This window comes from Ziziphus jujuba, chromosome 4, assembly GCF_031755915.1.
Source record: "Ziziphus jujuba cultivar Dongzao chromosome 4, ASM3175591v1".
In the NCBI taxonomy this organism is placed as follows: Eukaryota; Viridiplantae; Streptophyta; class Magnoliopsida; order Rosales; family Rhamnaceae; genus Ziziphus; species Ziziphus jujuba.
Window position 1 is genome coordinate 31,061,822 of NC_083382.1, and position 17,765 is coordinate 31,079,586.

A 17,765-nucleotide genomic window follows, 5' to 3' on the forward strand; every position below is an offset into this window, starting at 1 on the left:
TTACTCCGACCAATGGTATTGAAATGTACTACTTGAAAAGTTAAAAAGACAAAAGTACTGAAAAATGCACGGCAGTACAACAACTTTCAGCCACTTCACGTGGACACACTCTTTCAGCAACACCCCATATATTGTTAAACTTATCTAATGTTCCTTGCAGCTTCAATTAACAAGGATCAACAATTCGAAAGACGTAGATTCTTCAAAACTTAGCATGGAGTTTATCAACAAACATAAAGGTAATCAAAATCAAGATTCAAATATTAAGACCTGGGTAACGCAAAACAGCATAAACTTGGAAAGGGTAGTCATACATGTAAGCAGATGAAATCATAGATACAACAGAAGACAGAAAGAAGCTGTAGTAAAAGAGAAATAAAAAGAAAAATGGAGGAACATGCTGAGATAATTTCTTAGCTCAATCAGATAGAAAGAACATCTAAGAAGGAGGATACAGTAAGCTATAGACAGGTTCAAATAGAGGCAGATACAAGAGTTCTTCAGGTAGAGACTCAAAGATCACAGCTAAAGATATACAGCTGGTATAAGATCAAATCTGATCGCGTAGAGAAGTTACAAGGAGATAAAAGAGAATAAACAACTTCGTAAAACCAAGCATTGCAAATTCTATATGACAGGAGAGGCTATAAATATGAGAGCAGTAAAACAAATTGACTAAAAGGATTAATAAGAAGGATGATTAAAAGGATTATTATGAAAGATGACAGCAGATGAAAGTGAAGAGTACATATCCAAAGACAACCTAGCTGAGGTATAAGATCTATGCAACATGCTAGAGTATAAAATCAGCAAATTCAGCAGTAGAACCTTTAAAGTTAAACTAAAAAGTTCTCATATTTTTATTTTTCATTTTATTCGTTGTTCATTCATATACACAAAAGGAACTTGGAAGTAGCTCAAGAAAAAATTGTCACATCAATACAACGCGTAGGAGTGGCAACAACGTATATAGTAAAAGAATAATAGTAATAATTAAAACCAGTGGACCAAAAATCAATGAAGCGCACTTAAGCGCTTAATAAAAGAAAGAAAGAAAGAGGATAACTTTGTTAACGCTTGAACTATAAAACATCGAAGACAACACAAAGAGAGGTTTCTAAGTTTCAGCAAACCGATAATCCACAAATCAGAAGAAAAAAATGTGTACGTAAAATGCATGGTTTTTCAAGAGTATTCAACACGAAGAATATATATCATCATCATCAGCAGCAATAGAAATCATCAATCTAATAGAAAGAAATATAAGATGGAAAAGTTCATTATCAAGAACATTAATTGCAAATTTTTGGAACTATGCTATTAATAGCACCATCAACAAGTAATTACATCAAAACACCAAAGGCGTAGCAATATTCATCGAATAAAAATCTAAATTCAAAGACTAGCACAACAAACCAAAATGGGGCTTCAGGCTTCTACGTTATTACCGAGCACAAAAGAGAATAGCTCCCTAACAGGAGAAAATTCGACCAACCCAATATCCATGGCATACCCAGCAACCGGCAACTTCAAGTCACGCAAAACACAAAAAGCCTCTGCCATTCTAGCCCTTGGCACTTCTTGAGCTACCGCACAATAAGGAATCCACGAGTCCTGGCGATACTCTTCCCCAATTTCAACCCCTTCTTTCTTCATTGCCTCGCACAATTGAGAATGGAACTGAAGCAGTGACATTGAAGGCGTTGGTGCGAGAAACAGAACATTGTTGTCACTGGGAAGGCTCCCAATCGAAGAGAAAGATAAAGATAAAGGTTCTTGCTTGGAAGCGAAATTTCTAATAACGTTTTCCAGCTTCGCGGGTTCGATAAATGGGCTGGAAAAGAGTGTGATGTGAGGTCGCGACTCCATTTCGATAAGTTGGGTGCTAATTTGACGTCGAGCGAGAACGTTCCAGGCCTTCAACACCTGGTTCTCAAGCGCTGGATCGAAATACAGCTCAATGGCATAACCTTGTGACATTGCGTCGGAAAACGAAATTCAGAGCCTTAAAACCAAAAAAAAAAAAAAAAAAAAAAAAAAAAGAGAAGAGAATTTTCCGATCGAAACCAGCTGAAAAACCAAGATCTAACAATACCCAGCAAGGACAAAGCAAAAAAATATGAGAAATTCAAAGCGACCAAGAATTGAAAAACAAAAAAAAAAAGAAAACCCTAATGAAGAATGAGAGCAAAATTAGAAGGAAATATTGAAAACCCAAGTGAGATTTAGGAAAAAGAGAAAGCTTTTAAAATTGAGAAAATTGAAATGATATAGAAAATGACCTAAAAGGATAAAGAGGGAAAGGGGTAGAAGAAGAGCTGAAAAGGGGATAGGAACAGGAAAATGGAAGAGGCAAGCAAGCACATGTGAAACGGTGGGATTTAAAGTTTCAATCAGAAAGAGATAGGAATAAAGTGAAAAACAAAAAAACCATATTCAAACCTCAAAAAAAAAAAAAAGGAAAAAAAAAAGAAAAAAAGAAAAAAAGAAAAAAAAGAGTAATGGGGATTTTGCAATTTGCAAAAGAGACCGTAGCTCGCCCTCTCAAAGGGTTGCCAACAGCCCAAAATTTCCTTTTCTTTGCAAAATCACCATTCACAGAGTTTTGGTCTGTAGATGCGAGGGTCGTACGTTAAAGACACTTAAAAACAGACCTCTATTTTGGGAATCACGGCCCACTCTGCGAAACTATTTGTTTTGTAAAATTACTTTATTTTATTTCATTTTTTTTTTCATTTAATATCAAATTTCTAATAATAAAAGTTCAATAAACTTTGTAGTGAATTTATTAAAACTCTCCAAGAGTTTTTTCTTGCCCTGTTATATAGATTTTTTAATCTAAAATTTTAGAAAATTTTAAGAGTTTTAAAGAGTCAAAATTCTAATTTTATATTATTACTTGATTAAAGCTAACTACGCGATTAAAGCTTAAATTAAAAGGTAATTGTCCAATATAAAATGGGTTTTCAGATTCCACGATCTGGACCGGAGGCCTACCATTGGGCCCATCATAAAGAGCGAGCCCATATCAACATCTTCTTCGAGTCATCTTCTCTGCTACCGCCACTGATTCAGATTCAGAGGAAATGGTGGATTCTTGAATCTTCAGTCTTCTTTCAGCCCTAAGCACATGCTTTAGGGCTCTCAAACTACCACTATCACTGAAAAAAGAATTATTATTATTATTATTATTTATTTTTTTGCTTGAATCAAATTCGGAAAAAGAAAAAAGAAAAAAAAGAAATGGGTGGACATAAGAGAAAACGAGGTCGAAAACCTAAAAGTCCAGCTATAGATACCAACACCATGGATTTTCAGCACACAAACTCCAATGCTAACGCTAACCCCACCGTCGTCGTAGTCACCAGCCCAGCCCCTACCATCGGGCACGACGTCGTTTCTGTTCCTACCACAGGAACCGCCGACGTAGGTGGTAGTTCCCAATCTTCTCGCCGCGGTCGAGGCCGACCAAGAAAGACGGACAGCCAAACGGAAACGGAAGCACAGCGGCCCAAGAACATAGCGACTTCACCGAAGCGCAAGAGCTCGAGAATCATCGACCAAAACGGAGACTCGGCCCACCACCACGCCTTGGCTCTGGTCGCTGAACCGCCAATGACTGCGCCGAACTGGGAGAGCGTCGTGAGAATGGTTCCATCTATGGACGCGGTGGTGAAGGTGTTCTGCGTGCATTCGGAGCCGAATTTCTCTTTGCCATGGCAGAGGAAGAGGCAGTACAGCTCGAGTAGCAGTGGGTTTATCATTGGGGGCAGAAGGGTTTTGACCAATGCTCATTCCGTAGAGCACCATACCCAGGTTAAGCTCAAGAAACGTGGGTCCGATATCAAGTATTTGGCCACTGTGCTAGCAATTGGTACTGAGTGCGATATTGGTATGGAAGATGTTTTTTTTTTTTTTTTTTTTTCCTAAGTTGCTTTATGGTTTTGTTCTTTATTTTGGGGAATAAAGATTACTTCTTCAATATGAAGATGACATAATTGATTTAGTGATTATGAAAGCCCAAATTTTATTGTGACTTTTTACCATTAGTATGTGAGTTAATGTCAACTTCTCTTCTAAATAACTTTAACTTTGTGGATTCTAGGAACTTTTTCTTCCTATGATGGTAAAACAAACAAGACCTAGTCTCAAATTTTAAATTCCTATTGGATGTGTTAAAACTCTTGTGAATTTATGTAAGCCATGACTTACTTCCTTACTGCGGTAGTGCTAGTACTTTTAGATTGTAGGATTGAATTAATATACCAACTTAATTTCAATTCCTTGTTCACGTAGTCACTGTGCATTTATGATTGCTTAATTGGGCAATTTGCACATACACACATCCCATGCATGGCAATTCAATAATGATCTGACAAATCCTGGTCTGTACTAGTTTATTTGACTAATTTTTTTAAAAGGTCGTTCCTTTGCCCATTTTCTAGCTTTAAGTAAATTTTGGTTATCTGTTGTAGGTTTTCTTGTTTAAGTTCATTGGTAATGTAACCTCAAGTTTTGTATTGATTTTCATGATGTTACAGCCATGCTGACGGTGAGTAATGATGAGTTTTGGGAAGGAGTGTCGCCTGTGGAGTTTGGAGATTTGCCTGCACTTCAAGATGCAGTCACTGTTGTGGGCTACCCAATTGGGGGTGACACAATCTCTGTGACAAGTGGTGTTGTTTCACGCATGGAGACTCTATCGTATGTTCATGGATCAACTGAGCTTCTAGGACTGCAGGTAATATTCTCTGCATTTTGCCTTTTGGTTATTCGATAGGACTGCAGGTGATATTCTCTGCATTTTACCTTTTGGTTATATGTTAGTGTTGCAGAGGTGATATTCGCTGGATTTTGCCTTTTGATTATACATTAGCATTGCAGATCATTGACTTGTGTCTGTACTTTCTGTTTGAGATGCTTTAACAGATAGATGCCGCAATAAATTCTGGGAACTCTGGTGGCCCTGCTTTCAGCGATAAGGGAAGATGTGTTGGTATTGCATTTCAGTCTCTTAAACATGAAGATGTGGAGAATATAGGGTATGTCATACCAACACCAGTCATTATGCACTTTATTCAAGACTATGAGAAGAATGGAGCATATACAGGTGCTTTAGGGTGTACATTTAAAAACCTCCTCCCAAAAATTGTAATTTGTTGTTTTTTTGTTGTCCTATTCTTACTTAATTTGCAATGTTATAGGCTTCCCAGTTCTTGGGGTTGAGTGGCAGAAGATGGAAAATCCCGATCTGCGCCTGTCAATGGGGATGGGACCCGATAAGAAGGGTGTTCGTATTAGAAGAGTTGAACCTACAGCTCCAGAGTATCATGCTTTGAGACCATCTGATGTTATTCTTAGCTTTGATGGTGTTAACATTGCCAATGATGGAACAGGTAAATTTTCTTTTCAAAAAATTCTTATCATGTTTTGCAACTAGTTGTCGTCAACTTATGCTTCATAGCTGTTGCTTCTAATTACTAAATCCTGTATCAATCCTAAGACATTGACAAATTAAGAGGTCCCTAAGGAAGTCACCGATCTTTAAGAACTTCTCTTCTTGATAATGATAAACTAGGCTATGAATATGATAATATTTAATACATTCAAGAATCAACTAGTTGGCCATGCTCTGGCATTTAATGTTAAAATATATGGTTATATAGAGGAAATTTGGCTAGGCAGTGAACTTAATATTTATTTATTTTGGTTGAATACTGTTCTTAAATAATTGGTAAAACTAAAAGGAAGTATAATGGAGTGGTTGATACTAACTCTCTTTTGCTATCAATATCCAGTTCCATTCAGGCATGGAGAGCGAATAGGTTTCAGTTATTTGGTCTCTCAAAAATACACTGGTGATACTGCTCTGGTAAAAGTTCTTCGTAGTTCAGAGATACTTGAATACAATGTGAAGCTTGCGACTCACAAGCGGCTCATCCCAGCACACATCAAGGGCAAACCTCCTTCTTATTACATTATTGCTGGATTTGTTTTTACTACTGTATCCGTTCCATATCTGCGTTCTGAGGTGTGTCGTTTACCTTTAATGCTTCCCATTTTTCTGTTTAATTTGCCCCCAGTATCCATTTATTTTCTCTTTATTTGTTTTATACGAAGGACCACTTCATTGAACAATTTATCTGGTTCTTAATGCATGTGTATCTATGGTTGAAAAGGATTTTTATCTTTGTATCTTGACATCTGGGTTTTCACTCATCTTCAGTATGGGAAGGAATATGAATTTGATGCTCCAGTCAAATTGTTAGACAAGCATCTACATGCAATGGCACAGTCCATAGATGAACAGCTTGTTGTTGTTTCTCAGGTTTATCTCTCTGCTTCTATTCATATGTTTTCCAATATCAGTTTGACTTTGGCGCTCATCCTTTACAACATTGTCCCAGGTTCTTGTAGCTGACATTAATATTGGATATGAGGACATTGTTAATACCCAGGTCTGGAAATATGTAACCTGACTCTTGGGTTCTCCTTTTAGAAAGAATTGTTGTAGTGAGCCACTTGTTAAAATTTTTCTCTAAGTGCACTTGTTAAAATCATTCTTCTGTTTTTCAGGTTCTTGCTTTCAACGGTAAGCCTGTGAAGAACCTGAAGAGCTTGGCCAGCATGGTGGAGAGCTGTGACAAAGAATATCTGAAGTTTGATCTAGAATATGAACAGGTTCTCTCTCACTCTCTTGCATTGCTCATACACAGATGCAATCTCACATGCTTGTTGCTGCATTTTTTCTAAATTTGCTTGCTTCTAAACATCTTCATGCAGATAGTTGTGCTTAAGACGAAGGCCGCGAGAGAAGCAACTCTGGATATTCTTGCGACACATTGCATACCATCTGCTATGTCTGAGGATCTTAAAACATCATAGATCTTAAAACATGATTGATGAAGTAGAGAAGATTACTCCTTTGATAGCTATCCTAGAAAATGATCTTTCCATATGCTGCCCTATCTGAATGTAATTTTACACTACATTAGCCTTGATAGAGTCAAGGCTGGCTGTTCATTCGTTATTTTTTGTAGCATTTAATCATCAGATGAATTTAGCCGAAGGTGGGTTTGCATTGCCTTTTTGTGACAGATGATATTCATGTAACAGGGGTGAAAGATCTTTTCTTATTATTTTTTGTTTTTTGTTTTTACCTCATTATTATTTTACTGAGTGGAAGGAAATAGAGTGAGGATATAAAGGTTGGTTTTTGAGGAATCTTGGGACTTTTTTAGTTGCGGAAATTTTCTTACCGACTAGAAACATGCTGGCGTATTGTGTAATATGATAGTCAAGGTTCAGAGAAGAAGATTATGGTATCTAAATCTTTTGCATCGCTCTATTAACTGCTCTTTCATGATTTGGATGACCCTCATATCATTCCCCCCTAAAGCCCTATCTACATAACGTACATCTTTGGCAGGTCATAAGAGAAAATTTAACAAAGCAACGGTTTGATATTTCCATCTTATCTTAATTCTTGTATAACAGGACTCAGTCCCACATGTGGTTCCTTCATGGGTTTTCCCTTTGGTATTTGCTAGCGAAGCTAAAGGGAGATAAGCAGGGCGTGTAAAGGTTTATTTGTTTGTTGTCTCTTGTATGAAACTTGATCTTGGCCGAAAGTTGTGTCCGACAGAGATCTTTTCCTTTTCCTGCTGTCTGTATTGGAGGCTGATAGAGGGGTCATGCATTTACAAGTACGTTCTCATTGCAAAAAAGAAATCTTGTGGGTGGGCGCTGATACCATGCTAGGAACTTCACAAACGTCACTGTCTTCACCCATCTCTTCTTTTGCTTTACCCCACATCACCGTATAAAATCCAACCGATATTATTGTTGCTCCAACTAGACTGCAAAATGCACATGGCAAAACTGGTGTTTGAATCGATGACAACAAATTTAACTTGTTAGCCGGAAATGAGATGAGAAATACTTGGGGTTTTGCTTCTGGTTTCCATACCTTCCGAGACTGAAAGTATCACCAAGGAAGATGACCCCCATGGCAACAGCAATTGCAATGGACAGGGGCTTGAACATTGCGATAAACACAGGCCCTCTCAACCGCAATGCCCATGTATGAGTAGTATTGTTCAAGAATGATCCAAACACTCCCTAAAGGTATAGAGATGAACCCCATTAACACAAGTGACTTTATGAAAATCACAAGCTCCATTTAGGCTGTAAGTTTCTTACCGAGCAAACAACAGAGGCCATTGCTATACCAGGCTTTAACTTCCATGCACTTGAATCTTTTCCACAATCAAACCAAAAATTGCAGCAAGGATGCACACGCATAGATCATAAAAGAAGATGACAGTTATTTCATCTGGGTATTCTTTCATAATCTGTGCCTGTAAAATATTGTTTAAGACCACGTTTTAGCGACACTTGGAAGCTGGTTTTTCCAGGTGAATAAGTAGGAAATTTTACCTGAACAGTGTACCAAATGGGAAACAACATGTATTCAGCTGAAAGTAAAAGGCCACCGATGACCCAATTTGATTTAATGGAGTTTAGAAGAGACTGGTGAAGTGGAACAACAACAATTGGTGGGCCCTTGTAGAGTGTTACCAGAAATGCACCTGATATTGAGATTATAGTGCCCAAGATCTTGGCTTGGCTGCTTTTGCTTCTGACAACTACTTTTTCCATCCTTGGTGAAAATAGAGTAATGAAGAGAGAAGTAATAAGTTGTTTGCAAAAGCAAGGGAAAAAGAAATATGCCCAGGAGCAAGAGGATGAATAAGGAAAAGAACCTGAAAATGATGGCAAGAATGAAAGTAAAAGCTGGGAAGAGACTGCTGAGGGCCGAGGAAAGAGTTGGAGAACTCAAACTGAGGCCTTTATACCCCATTATCTGAGATGAAAACCTGCTAGCTAGAGTGAGAACCCAATTACTAAATTAATTTGTCTAATTAGTATTTAAAAAAAAAAAAAAAGATTTACAAGAACCAGTCCATTTTATTGTTATTCAGGACAAGATATCGAATTGAATAAAGAAAACTCATTTGATAAATTGATAAATCTAAAGGCTATTTTCCATTTGGCTATACTCTATAACCCCAAGAACTCCAATTTTGCTCAGTATGGAGGAGTTGAGAGGAGGAAGTACTCTTGATCTACCAAAAATAAAAAAAAATCAAGAACACAAAAAGTCAAATATATTCATCCTATCCTTCTAACATGAACATCCACAACAACAAACTAGGTGCAAGATATATGCATTAGAATTTATTAAAAATAAAAAAGAAGAAGAAACAACTTGATTTATAAGGCTTATAGCGATATATATATATATATATATATGTACTGAGATATAAAAAACCTGGAGATAAAGAGTGCAGGAAGGAGGCCAACAAGAGCAGCAATAGCATATTCATAGACAATAAAGACATGGCAGTTCGTCCCTCTTAATGTTGCTGCTTTGAAGAGTGTGTTCAACCCCACATTAACACACTCCATTGTCACTAGAGCCGAAAAGGGCTGTATGTCCTTGTAAATACCATGCCTATCTCCCATCTTCTCTCTCTCTCTCTCTCTCTTTACCTTCCTTACCTCTCTTCTTCCACACACCACGTCTATATATAAACTACAAAGAGAAGACAAGGCAATGGAGTTTCTGCTTCATACGTAATATGATATATCGCGTTGAAATATTGTGAAACAAGATTATTAAATGAATATTTTCTTTGTCATTTTCTTTTTTTCTTTCTCTGTCATTTTCATTTAGTATAAGACAAACTAAATTATGCATCTTTTTTACATTTATGATTCTCCAAAAACAAACTATTTGTCCCTGCATGCATAACCAAAGATCTATACATAATAATATGAAAATCCAAAATAGATTGTCCAGCTCATCTTGAAAATATATACCTTAATTGCTGATATAGAGAAAACTATTTATAAGCTCCAAAAAACTTACCAACTTTTAGATCTTAATTAATCAAAGACTGGTTCGTGAAGGAGTGGTCAATGGTCAACTTGCATCACTTTGCTTCATCTGCTACTTCTGGCATATAGTTCTTTGAAGTTCACGCTTTTTGCAATTGTGAAACGTGGTGGAAGCTTCTTATTAAAGTTAGAGAATTTTTTCTTCAGGTTTTGAAGTAAGCAATGTCCCTTATTTTATTTGGTTATTTAATTTTTGGCAGATCCAAGAAGAAAGTAAATAAATATCAAGTTGCTAATTTATCCAACCTTCCTATTGAATATAATATTGTACATTAGCTTAATTACCGGGTCATAGCCCCATACAATACGAAATCTCTCTCTCTCTCTACCCTGAATTCTGGAGGACTGCCGGTCCAACCTTCGATTGGGTAAATGTATTCCATTTGTTGTTTTCCTGCTTGAAATTGGATTTGGGCGAAAAGTTTTTGCCTTTTATAGATCTTTCTCTTCCCACCTCTCTCTTTTCTCCAACTACAAACAAACATTTACATACACTATAATACAAACAGGCGTTGAAAGTCTTATAACCTGATTTTCACACATTTTCAAGTATTTACTCTACAAATTTTCATGTTTGCAGCTTTGCAACAGTGGCACCTTGTGAGTAGGTAGCGATTCTAGGCTATGAACTTCAGAGTCTTCAGCCATCTCTTCTTTGGCTTTACCCCACATCACAGTATAAAATCCAACTGATATTATTGTTGCTCCAATTAGACTGCAAAATTTCACCAAAAACAATGAAACTGGTGTCTGAATCCAATGACAGAATATTAACAAGTGAAACACGCTCAAGCAGAAACTTGTTTTTAGCTTATTCTATGCAATAAAGTTAGAGAGGATAAAATTCAAGACAACAAGGTCCACTAATTTGTAGTGTTTATCCATACCTTCCAAGATACAGTGTATCACCAAGGAACAAGACCCCCAGAGCAACAGCAATGGCAATGGATAGAGGCTTGAACATTGCTACAAATACAGGACCTTTCAAGCGCAAAGCCCATGCGTGAACAGTATTGTTCAAGAATGACCCAAAGATTCCCTGAACATAAAGAAACACATTAGATATTACTGATTCATGAATAAAATGTATGAGGTTTCATTCCAGAAGCCTGGTAGTTTCTTACTGAGCACACAACAGAAAGTAATGCTATATCCAGCCTCAATTTCCAAGCATTTGGATTTGTTTCTGTGATCAAACACACAACTCCAGCAACGAGGCTCACACACAGATTGTAGAAGAAGATCACAGTTAGTTCATTTGGGTACTCTTTCATTATCTGTGCCTGCAAAATATTTCAAAATTTTGAGATATCAAACTTTACACTGTCAGATTTTTTTTATTTTTTTATTTTTTCATTTTTGTGAATTTACCTGAATGATGTACCAAAGTGGGACCAAAATATATTCAGCAGTAAGTAAAAGGCCACCAATGGCCCAATTTGAATGCACTTGGTTTGATGGAGGTTGATGCAGTGAAAGGGATGGTGATGGAAATCTAACAATTGGAGGGCCCTTATAAAGTGTCACCAGAAATGCACCTGTTATTGAAACTACAGTGCCCAATATTTTAGCCTGACTGCTTTTTCTTCTGAGGACTACTTTTTCCATCCTTTGGAAGGGAATGAGAGAGAGAAAAAGAGAGTGATAGAAGGAAATAGTGGTTAATCGTTAAGAAAGGCATAAAAGATTGGACTTTTCCAACTGATAAAGTACAGATTTCTATTACCCAAATTTTTTTTTTTTTTATATAGTTTTTAATACACACACACACACACACACAGATCATGTATTTGTCATAGATTGCCAAATTCCCCTTAAATAATCATTAATCCACCGAAATTTTAAAGTCCAATAAGATAGCATAATTGTCAGCCACTTATGCTAGTGGCAAACTAATAGGCCCGTTCTCTTGCGGTAGAAACAAAATAAGTGGACCACTTTAGTTTTTGCTGCAACCTTTTTTAGTTTATGAATTAGAAACTGCAGTAAACATTTGTTTTTTGAAAATAAAAATTCAAAACTTAACCCAAAAACGGTTTCTGTTTTTGGTTGCTACTTGCTTGCAAGAGGCGACAACTAAGCCTTAAAGAAACAAAGCAAGGGCTACCAAAGTAAACTAAGGCAGTGACACCTGCTCTGCTTTCATCCAAATTCCAAAGCAACTATCAACTATTACCATACACCGTCTACTTTATTATTAAAGAAAAAAAGAAAAAGATAAAAAAAAGAAAAGAAAAGAAAAGAATATATTATTATATTTACGGTGGAAGCGATTAGACTTTCCATTTCGGTTGAGGGTATTTCTGTAAAAGTGGGAGTGAGGGAAAGAACCTGAAAATGACAGCAAGGATGAAAGTAAAAGCAGGCACTAGGTTGCTGATGGCTGAAGCAAGCGTGGGAGAGCTGTAATTGATTCCTGTATACCCCATGATCTGAGATGAACTCCTGCTCAAAAGCACACAACACATCCATCAAAAGTCTTTAGTTCATCAACAACAGTTAATTCAAAGCATCAGACCAGATCAAATATCAAGTAACATAAAATTTCGAGAAAAAAAAAAAAGAAGGAAAAATTTATGGGTTTTTGGTTTTAACAGTACCCAACAAGACCAAGAAGAACAATTTTGCTCATTATGGAGAAATTGAGAGGAGGAAGTACTCTTGATCTGCAAAGAAACCAAACAACAATACAATTTTTTCAGACTTTTTTTTTTTTTTCGTTGAATACCAAACAACAATACAAAGAAATCATATAAGCCCAACATCCAAAAACAAAAATAAAAAAATAAAAAAAAAATGAAAAGAAAAATTTATAAAATACATGCAAAGAAGAGAGGAGCAAAGAGACCTGCGGGAGATAAAGGGAGCAGGAAAGCAGATAAAAGCTGCAATAGAATAAGCATAAAAAACGAAGACATGGTAGCTCATCCCTTTCAAGGTTGCTGCTTTGAACAGTGTGTTTAAACCCACGTTCATGCACTCCATTGTTACCATGGTCGTAAAGGGAAGAACATCCCTGTAACACAAGTACCTCCCCGCCATCTCTCTTCTTTCTCTCTCTTTCTTCTTCCCACGCGCTCACAGTCACAGGCACAGAAACAGAGTCGCATACAGAGGAGAGACAGAGACTAAAGCTAAAATGAAGGGCTTCTATATTTGTAAAATCATGGGGCTGTGTGTTAATGGTTATAGACGCAAACGACAGAAATTCAAGGAAAACTGTATAATGTAGGTTAGCTTGACAAAGGAAAACTGTATAATGTAGGATAGCGTCACACAGTGACAATGATGGGAAATGTGGCACTATTATTGGCTCTCTGTCTCTGTCTCTGTCTCTCTCCCTCTCCTTTAACCGAAAATGAAAAAAAGGCAAAAAGTTAGATATGGCTCCTGGGATTGCATTAGGATGGTCGTCAAGCTACAAATTTATTGTGTAGTTTTTGCTTGATGATTATTTCAAAGTAGTGTGAAAGGAATCCATTGTTCTATATTAACCCTTTTTTTTTTTTTTTTTTGTCAGGTTATATATAAATAAAATAATTGAATGGTGATCCAATGACAGAGTGCCGCTTGTTAATCTGCATACAATCCAGTACAGTATAGAAGGAAGACGCAACTGCTATCTTATTGTCCCATTAATAATAACAAAAAAAGAAAAAGAAAAAGATAACTTCATTACCAATGGAAAATACCCTTTATAATTTTGTTTTATTTATTTATTTTTTTGTGAAGAACCCTTTTCTGAGTTTAGAAGTTTATTGTTATCAAGAAGCTTATTATTATTTTCTTTATATATATATATATATATAATGTTGCTAAATGGGAAATTATGGTGCTTAAAGTCATTTATGACATTTCATGCCTTAAGAAAAAAAAAAAAGAAAAGAAAAAAAAACAAAAGGAAAAACGAGTCTTATGACGTATCTTTTTGGATGATGAGACACGGCCTTTACTTTTTGGCCATTATCTTTAAAATAAAATAAAAAAATGTAGAGGTAGAGAGATTTTGCAGTGTTTTTTAGAGCTCGTAAGCCGTACCAATGAGAAGATTTTAAGAAACCAAACAGTCAACAAAAACCTAACACGGAATTAAGATGCTCCATCCACTTTCAGTTTTTTTTTTCCCCTTATTTCTTTTTTATACTGACTTCAATTTCTCTAATAAATATTTGGTCAAGATTGAAGGGGAACGTGTCAAACACACTCTTTACAATAATTGAATCCTCCCCTTATGAGTGCGCTGGGGCATGCTTGGGCCCTGCCTGACCTTTTGACCTTTTTGGGCTGACTTTATGTAGTCCCTCCCACGACCATCATGCAGTTATATTGAAAGAAGAAGCAACAAAAATAGTACATTAACAAAATTGCAAATACAAGGTAGCTTAAACGTGCATTATATTCTTTGTTAGAGTACGGTTTGCTCTAATTCTCTAAAAGCATAAAAAGAATTTGAAGCCAGGTTGAAGATTACGTTAATGAACCGGAAGCTCTTTAGTTTCCCTATGATTAGGTTTAGCACTAACTATAGCTACTACATACACAGTTGCTGAAGCAGAGTGGTTCGAACAGATATATATAAATATCTTATTTTGCCATGAATATAATATATATCTCACACTTCGTGTCTGTGCAACAAAGGGGTGTTTCCCAAATTAGGGTAAGAATCCTCCCTCGCCGTTTCCTCTTCTTTTGCTTTTCCCCATATTAGACCATAAAACCCAAGTGACAACATTATTGCTCCAAGGACACTACCAAAAACAAGAATTAAAAAATAAAAACCCAAATGAAATATATGCAAAACATACGGTGAAACAGAAGAAGGAAAAAAAATAAAAATAAAATTCTAAACACAAACCTTCCAAGGTGGAGACTATCACCAAGAAATACAACTCCCATTGCAGCCGCAATGACAACTGAAAATGGCTTGAAAATGGATACATATACAGGTCCCTTCAAGTGCAGGCCCCACGTGTGAACCACACTGCTGAAGGAAGGACCAAAGAATCCCTTAAAAAACAAACAGATATCTATCAGTATGATATTAATTTTCAAAGCTATACTATTGATCAAGCATTGTATATACCTACTAAGTCATTCTAGTTTCTTACTGCAAAAATTATGGTGACCAATGATATATCAAGCCTTAATCTCCAAGCACTAGGGTTCGTTTCTGCTATCAAGCATACTGGTACTGCAATAATTGTTGTGCACAGGATGAATAAGAATACCACAATGAGCTCGGCAGGATATATTTTCATGACCTGGGTCTGCAAAGTGATACGGAACTGGAATTTAGTTTTCCTCAATATTTCTAGGATTGCAAAAATTTAGACATCTGAAAACTCTACAGTTCGTTGAGATTTATTTGTAAAGGATAAAATACCTGTACAATATACCAGCTTGAGAGTAGAAGGTACTGAGAAGCAAATAAGAGGCCACCTATGACCCAATTTGTTTGTGTTGTTCCCAAAGCCAAAGGGCCTTGGTGGAGTTCATTGGATTTTGAAGAAGATATTAATGTAGGGCCTTTGTAGAGAACTGCCACAAAAGCACCTGATATTGATATTACGGTGCCTATGATTTTGGCTTGAGTGCTTGACCTTCTAAAATACAGATTTTCCATCCTTTTCAAGGCATGGAAAAAATATTAACAACAGAATAGGTGAAAAAAAAGAATTGATAGTAAGATCAACAATCAAGAGCTTCAGATATCATTGGCACTTTCAATTTAAAAATTACAACTTTATTAATAGTTTCCATCTTCAGTTTCACCACTTCAATTGAGGACACACCTGGACTTATTTGTATGCATGATAAAAGTAAACAAAGGGTGTATCTTCATCAAAAGCGACACAAAGCATATTAATTACAACGTAAAAATTGTGGATTGTTTTGTTATAATCCTATGACCAAAGAATTCAAAAGCATAAAACAAACAAATGGCAGGATTGGTGATTGGCTACACTTTCCACTTGACCACAGTTGGAGACATTGAATGATGATGCAGGTATATAGAAAAAATTAGCATGCAATGAGGTTGTGCTTGTATACATTACGCAGGTACATGAAAATAAAAATGGAGGATAAAATTAAGTGTGAAAAGTAAAAGTAAAATGAAACACCGAGAGGAAGGAGGAAATCAAACCTAAAAACCACGGCCAATATGAAGGTGAATGCCGGGGTGAGGTTGCTGAAAGCTGAAGCAAGAGTTGTTGAACTGTATTTTATACCATTATAACCACACATATCACTTCCAAACCTGTACCCCAATTAAACACAACAATTCATTCAAAGTAACAAAAGAGAAAGAGGTTGTTTAATTAGTCTTGTGGGAGGCGTTCTTTGAGATATCTTTCATACCCAATCACGCCCAGAAGGATAATTCTATAAAGGAGAGAAAACTTGAATGGAGGAAGTCCACTTCTGCATTACTCTCGAATATAAAATTGAAAGAGAAAATAAATCAGCACATATATAGTTGTCTTGGTTTTACCAATGAAAATTAATATTGAATGATCGAAAAATTTGTTTGGTAATGAGAAGGGAGATAAAAGAGACTAGTAATTGTGGTCACCTACGAAAGATAAAGGCAAAAGGGAGGAGAAGAAGAGTGCAGAGAGTATAAGAGTAAAGGATGAAAACAAAGTAGCTCATCCCTTTCAAGGTTGCTGCTTTGAATAAGGTGTTGATGCCCACGCTCAAGCACTCCACTGTAGCCATGGCTGTGAATGGCAAAACCTCCTTGTAGCAATACCTCCATACCATATCTCTGTGTGTGGATGTGTCTCCCAATATATAATATATGCTACATATATATAATGGGCAACCGTGATCACACTATAATAAACAGATAGAAAAACCCATCTTTCCTCTCCCCTCCCTTTCTTCTTCTTCTACCAAATGTTGCAGAAACACCAACCCACTCTTCTCCTTCCTCTCAAGAAAAAGAAAAAGAAAAAGAAAAAGAAAAAAAAAAAAAAAAGAGAGAAGAAATCAACAATTAAAGAAACCCATTTGACTAATAAGATGGAAAATTACAAAAGCAAAACAATTAAGGATTACAGAGATTAAACTACAACCAAAAAACACATAGTGGGAATGAAAATGGGCAAGAAGAATTGGAGAAGAAAACTTTTATTGAATTGATCAAGATTAAATTTTGTATACCCTCAAATGCAAAAGCAATTTCCCTAAAAGCTAATTGACAGTGATCTTCCAAACATTAAACTTATTACTACGAATGTATCATAAACGATTTTTTGAGTAAGCAAGCATACTATTTTTTCAGCAATGGCGGTTCAGAACGTGCTGTTTCTTCAAATCATGCCTCCAGCGGGAGAGCAGAGAAAGAATCGACGCCGGCCGACGGGAGGAAGAAGAGACGACACCAGTGATTAGTTTTTTTTTTTTGTATAGACTTAAAATGGAAAGAGAGAAAGAAATGATATTAGACACCAGCGACTTGTATTCTATCAGACACCAGTGATTACTTAGAGACATAGATATTAAAAGGGCATCATCGACTTTTGGATTTTGTATATTAGAAATAGCTATAATTTCTTAAAACTTCTTATATCGAATAAAATATTTCAGACTCTTGACCAAAATACCCTCCTAACTTTTTTATATACATATATTATTATCTTCAGTATTATGGGATATTCGGTAAAAAAAAAAAATATTATAAAAAATTAATTTTTAAAAATTAGTTTTTTGAGATTTAATTTTTAAAGGATGGGTTTTTTTAGGATTTTTTTATAGTTTTTTATTTTTTCACATTATGAAATTTATTTTTTATTGAG

General features: G+C 36.0%; 4 protein-coding genes and 1 pseudogene across 9 annotated transcripts; 1 reads left to right on the forward strand and 4 right to left on the reverse strand.

Annotated features, from left to right (window-relative positions):
* Window positions 1-1,237: 1,237 nt before the first annotated feature.
* On the reverse strand, window positions 1,238-2,610 carry LOC107415389 (uncharacterized). Its single transcript, XM_016023703.4, has one exon. It carries the CDS (start codon window positions 1,978-1,980, stop codon window positions 1,429-1,431), a length of 552 nt encoding a protein of 183 aa, XP_015879189.1. The 5' UTR covers window positions 1,981-2,610; the 3' UTR covers window positions 1,238-1,428.
* A 398-nt stretch (window positions 2,611-3,008) lies between these two features.
* LOC107415451 (protease Do-like 9) lies at window positions 3,009-7,139 on the forward strand. Its single transcript, XM_016023781.4, has 9 exons — window positions 3,009-3,892; window positions 4,542-4,741; window positions 4,930-5,110; window positions 5,205-5,396; window positions 5,799-6,031; window positions 6,227-6,328; window positions 6,408-6,458; window positions 6,577-6,681; window positions 6,784-7,139. Exons 1-9 carry the CDS (start codon window positions 3,244-3,246, stop codon window positions 6,883-6,885), a joined length of 1,815 nt encoding a protein of 604 aa, XP_015879267.2. The 5' UTR covers window positions 3,009-3,243; the 3' UTR covers window positions 6,886-7,139.
* A 304-nt stretch (window positions 7,140-7,443) lies between these two features.
* LOC107415355 (WAT1-related protein At3g28050-like) lies at window positions 7,444-10,054 on the reverse strand (annotated as a pseudogene).
* A 123-nt stretch (window positions 10,055-10,177) lies between these two features.
* LOC107415372 (WAT1-related protein At3g28050-like) lies at window positions 10,178-13,409 on the reverse strand. 2 transcript variants are annotated; one of them, XM_016023675.4, is made up of 7 exons: window positions 12,812-13,406; window positions 12,564-12,629; window positions 12,295-12,408; window positions 11,335-11,572; window positions 11,088-11,246; window positions 10,851-11,002; window positions 10,178-10,678 (listed from the first exon to the last, which is right to left on the reverse strand). In XM_016023675.4, the coding sequence occupies exons 1-7, from the start codon at window positions 13,003-13,005 to the stop codon at window positions 10,522-10,524; spliced, it is 1,080 nt and encodes a 359-aa protein (XP_015879161.2). In that variant the 5' UTR covers window positions 13,006-13,406; the 3' UTR covers window positions 10,178-10,521. The 2 variants fall into 2 exon arrangements, with proteins under 2 accessions (XP_015879161.2, XP_024928632.2); XM_025072864.3 differs by lacking the exon at window positions 12,564-12,629 and having other exon boundaries at window positions 12,812-13,409.
* An 875-nt stretch (window positions 13,410-14,284) lies between these two features.
* On the reverse strand, window positions 14,285-17,499 carry LOC107415386 (WAT1-related protein At5g40240-like). Of its 5 annotated transcripts, none has more exons than XM_016023697.4 (8): window positions 17,241-17,499; window positions 16,542-16,899; window positions 16,324-16,386; window positions 16,109-16,222; window positions 15,347-15,587; window positions 15,072-15,230; window positions 14,819-14,970; window positions 14,285-14,711 (listed from the first exon to the last, which is right to left on the reverse strand). In XM_016023697.4, the coding sequence occupies exons 2-8, from the start codon at window positions 16,721-16,723 to the stop codon at window positions 14,576-14,578; spliced, it is 1,047 nt and encodes a 348-aa protein (XP_015879183.3). In that variant the 5' UTR covers window positions 16,724-16,899; window positions 17,241-17,499; the 3' UTR covers window positions 14,285-14,575. The 5 variants fall into 5 exon arrangements, with proteins under 5 accessions (XP_015879183.3, XP_015879180.3, XP_015879181.3 ...); XM_016023694.4 differs by having other exon boundaries at window positions 16,538-16,893; window positions 17,241-17,498; XM_016023695.4 differs by having other exon boundaries at window positions 16,538-16,897; window positions 17,241-17,498.
* Window positions 17,500-17,765: the final 266 nt, after the last annotated feature.

Bases quoted from the DNA above. Each gene is read 5' to 3' on its own strand.
- LOC107415372 (XM_016023675.4), bottom strand. From the start codon at position 13,005: ATGGCGGGGAGGTACTTGTGTTACAGGGATGTTCTTCCCTTTACGACC. The intron at 12,630-12,811 runs GTCTCTTTGCTC...GTTTCTTTGCAG, and splicing joins GCTCCCTTTATCTCCCGCAG to ATCAAGAGTACTTCCTCCTC. The intron at 11,247-11,334 runs GTAAATTCACAA...AATATTTTGCAG, and splicing joins CACTTTGGTACATCATTCAG to GCACAGATAATGAAAGAGTA.
- LOC107415389 (XM_016023703.4), bottom strand. From the start codon at position 1,980: ATGTCACAAGGTTATGCCATTGAGCTGTATTTCGATCCAGCGCTTGAG.
- LOC107415451 (XM_016023781.4), top strand. From the start codon at position 3,244: ATGGGTGGACATAAGAGAAAACGAGGTCGAAAACCTAAAAGTCCAGCT. The intron at 3,893-4,541 runs GTATGGAAGATG...ATGATGTTACAG, and splicing joins TGGTACTGAGTGCGATATTG to CCATGCTGACGGTGAGTAAT. The intron at 5,111-5,204 runs GTGCTTTAGGGT...GCAATGTTATAG, and splicing joins GAAGAATGGAGCATATACAG to GCTTCCCAGTTCTTGGGGTT.
- LOC107415386 (XM_016023694.4), bottom strand. From the start codon at position 16,728: ATGGTATGGAGGTATTGCTACAAGGAGGTTTTGCCATTCACAGCCATG. The intron at 16,223-16,323 runs GTATGAAAGATA...ATTGGGGTACAG, and splicing joins ATCCTTCTGGGCGTGATTGG to GTTTGGAAGTGATATGTGTG. The intron at 14,971-15,071 runs GTAAGAAACTAG...TTGTTTTTTAAG, and splicing joins TGGTCACCATAATTTTTGCA to GGATTCTTTGGTCCTTCCTT.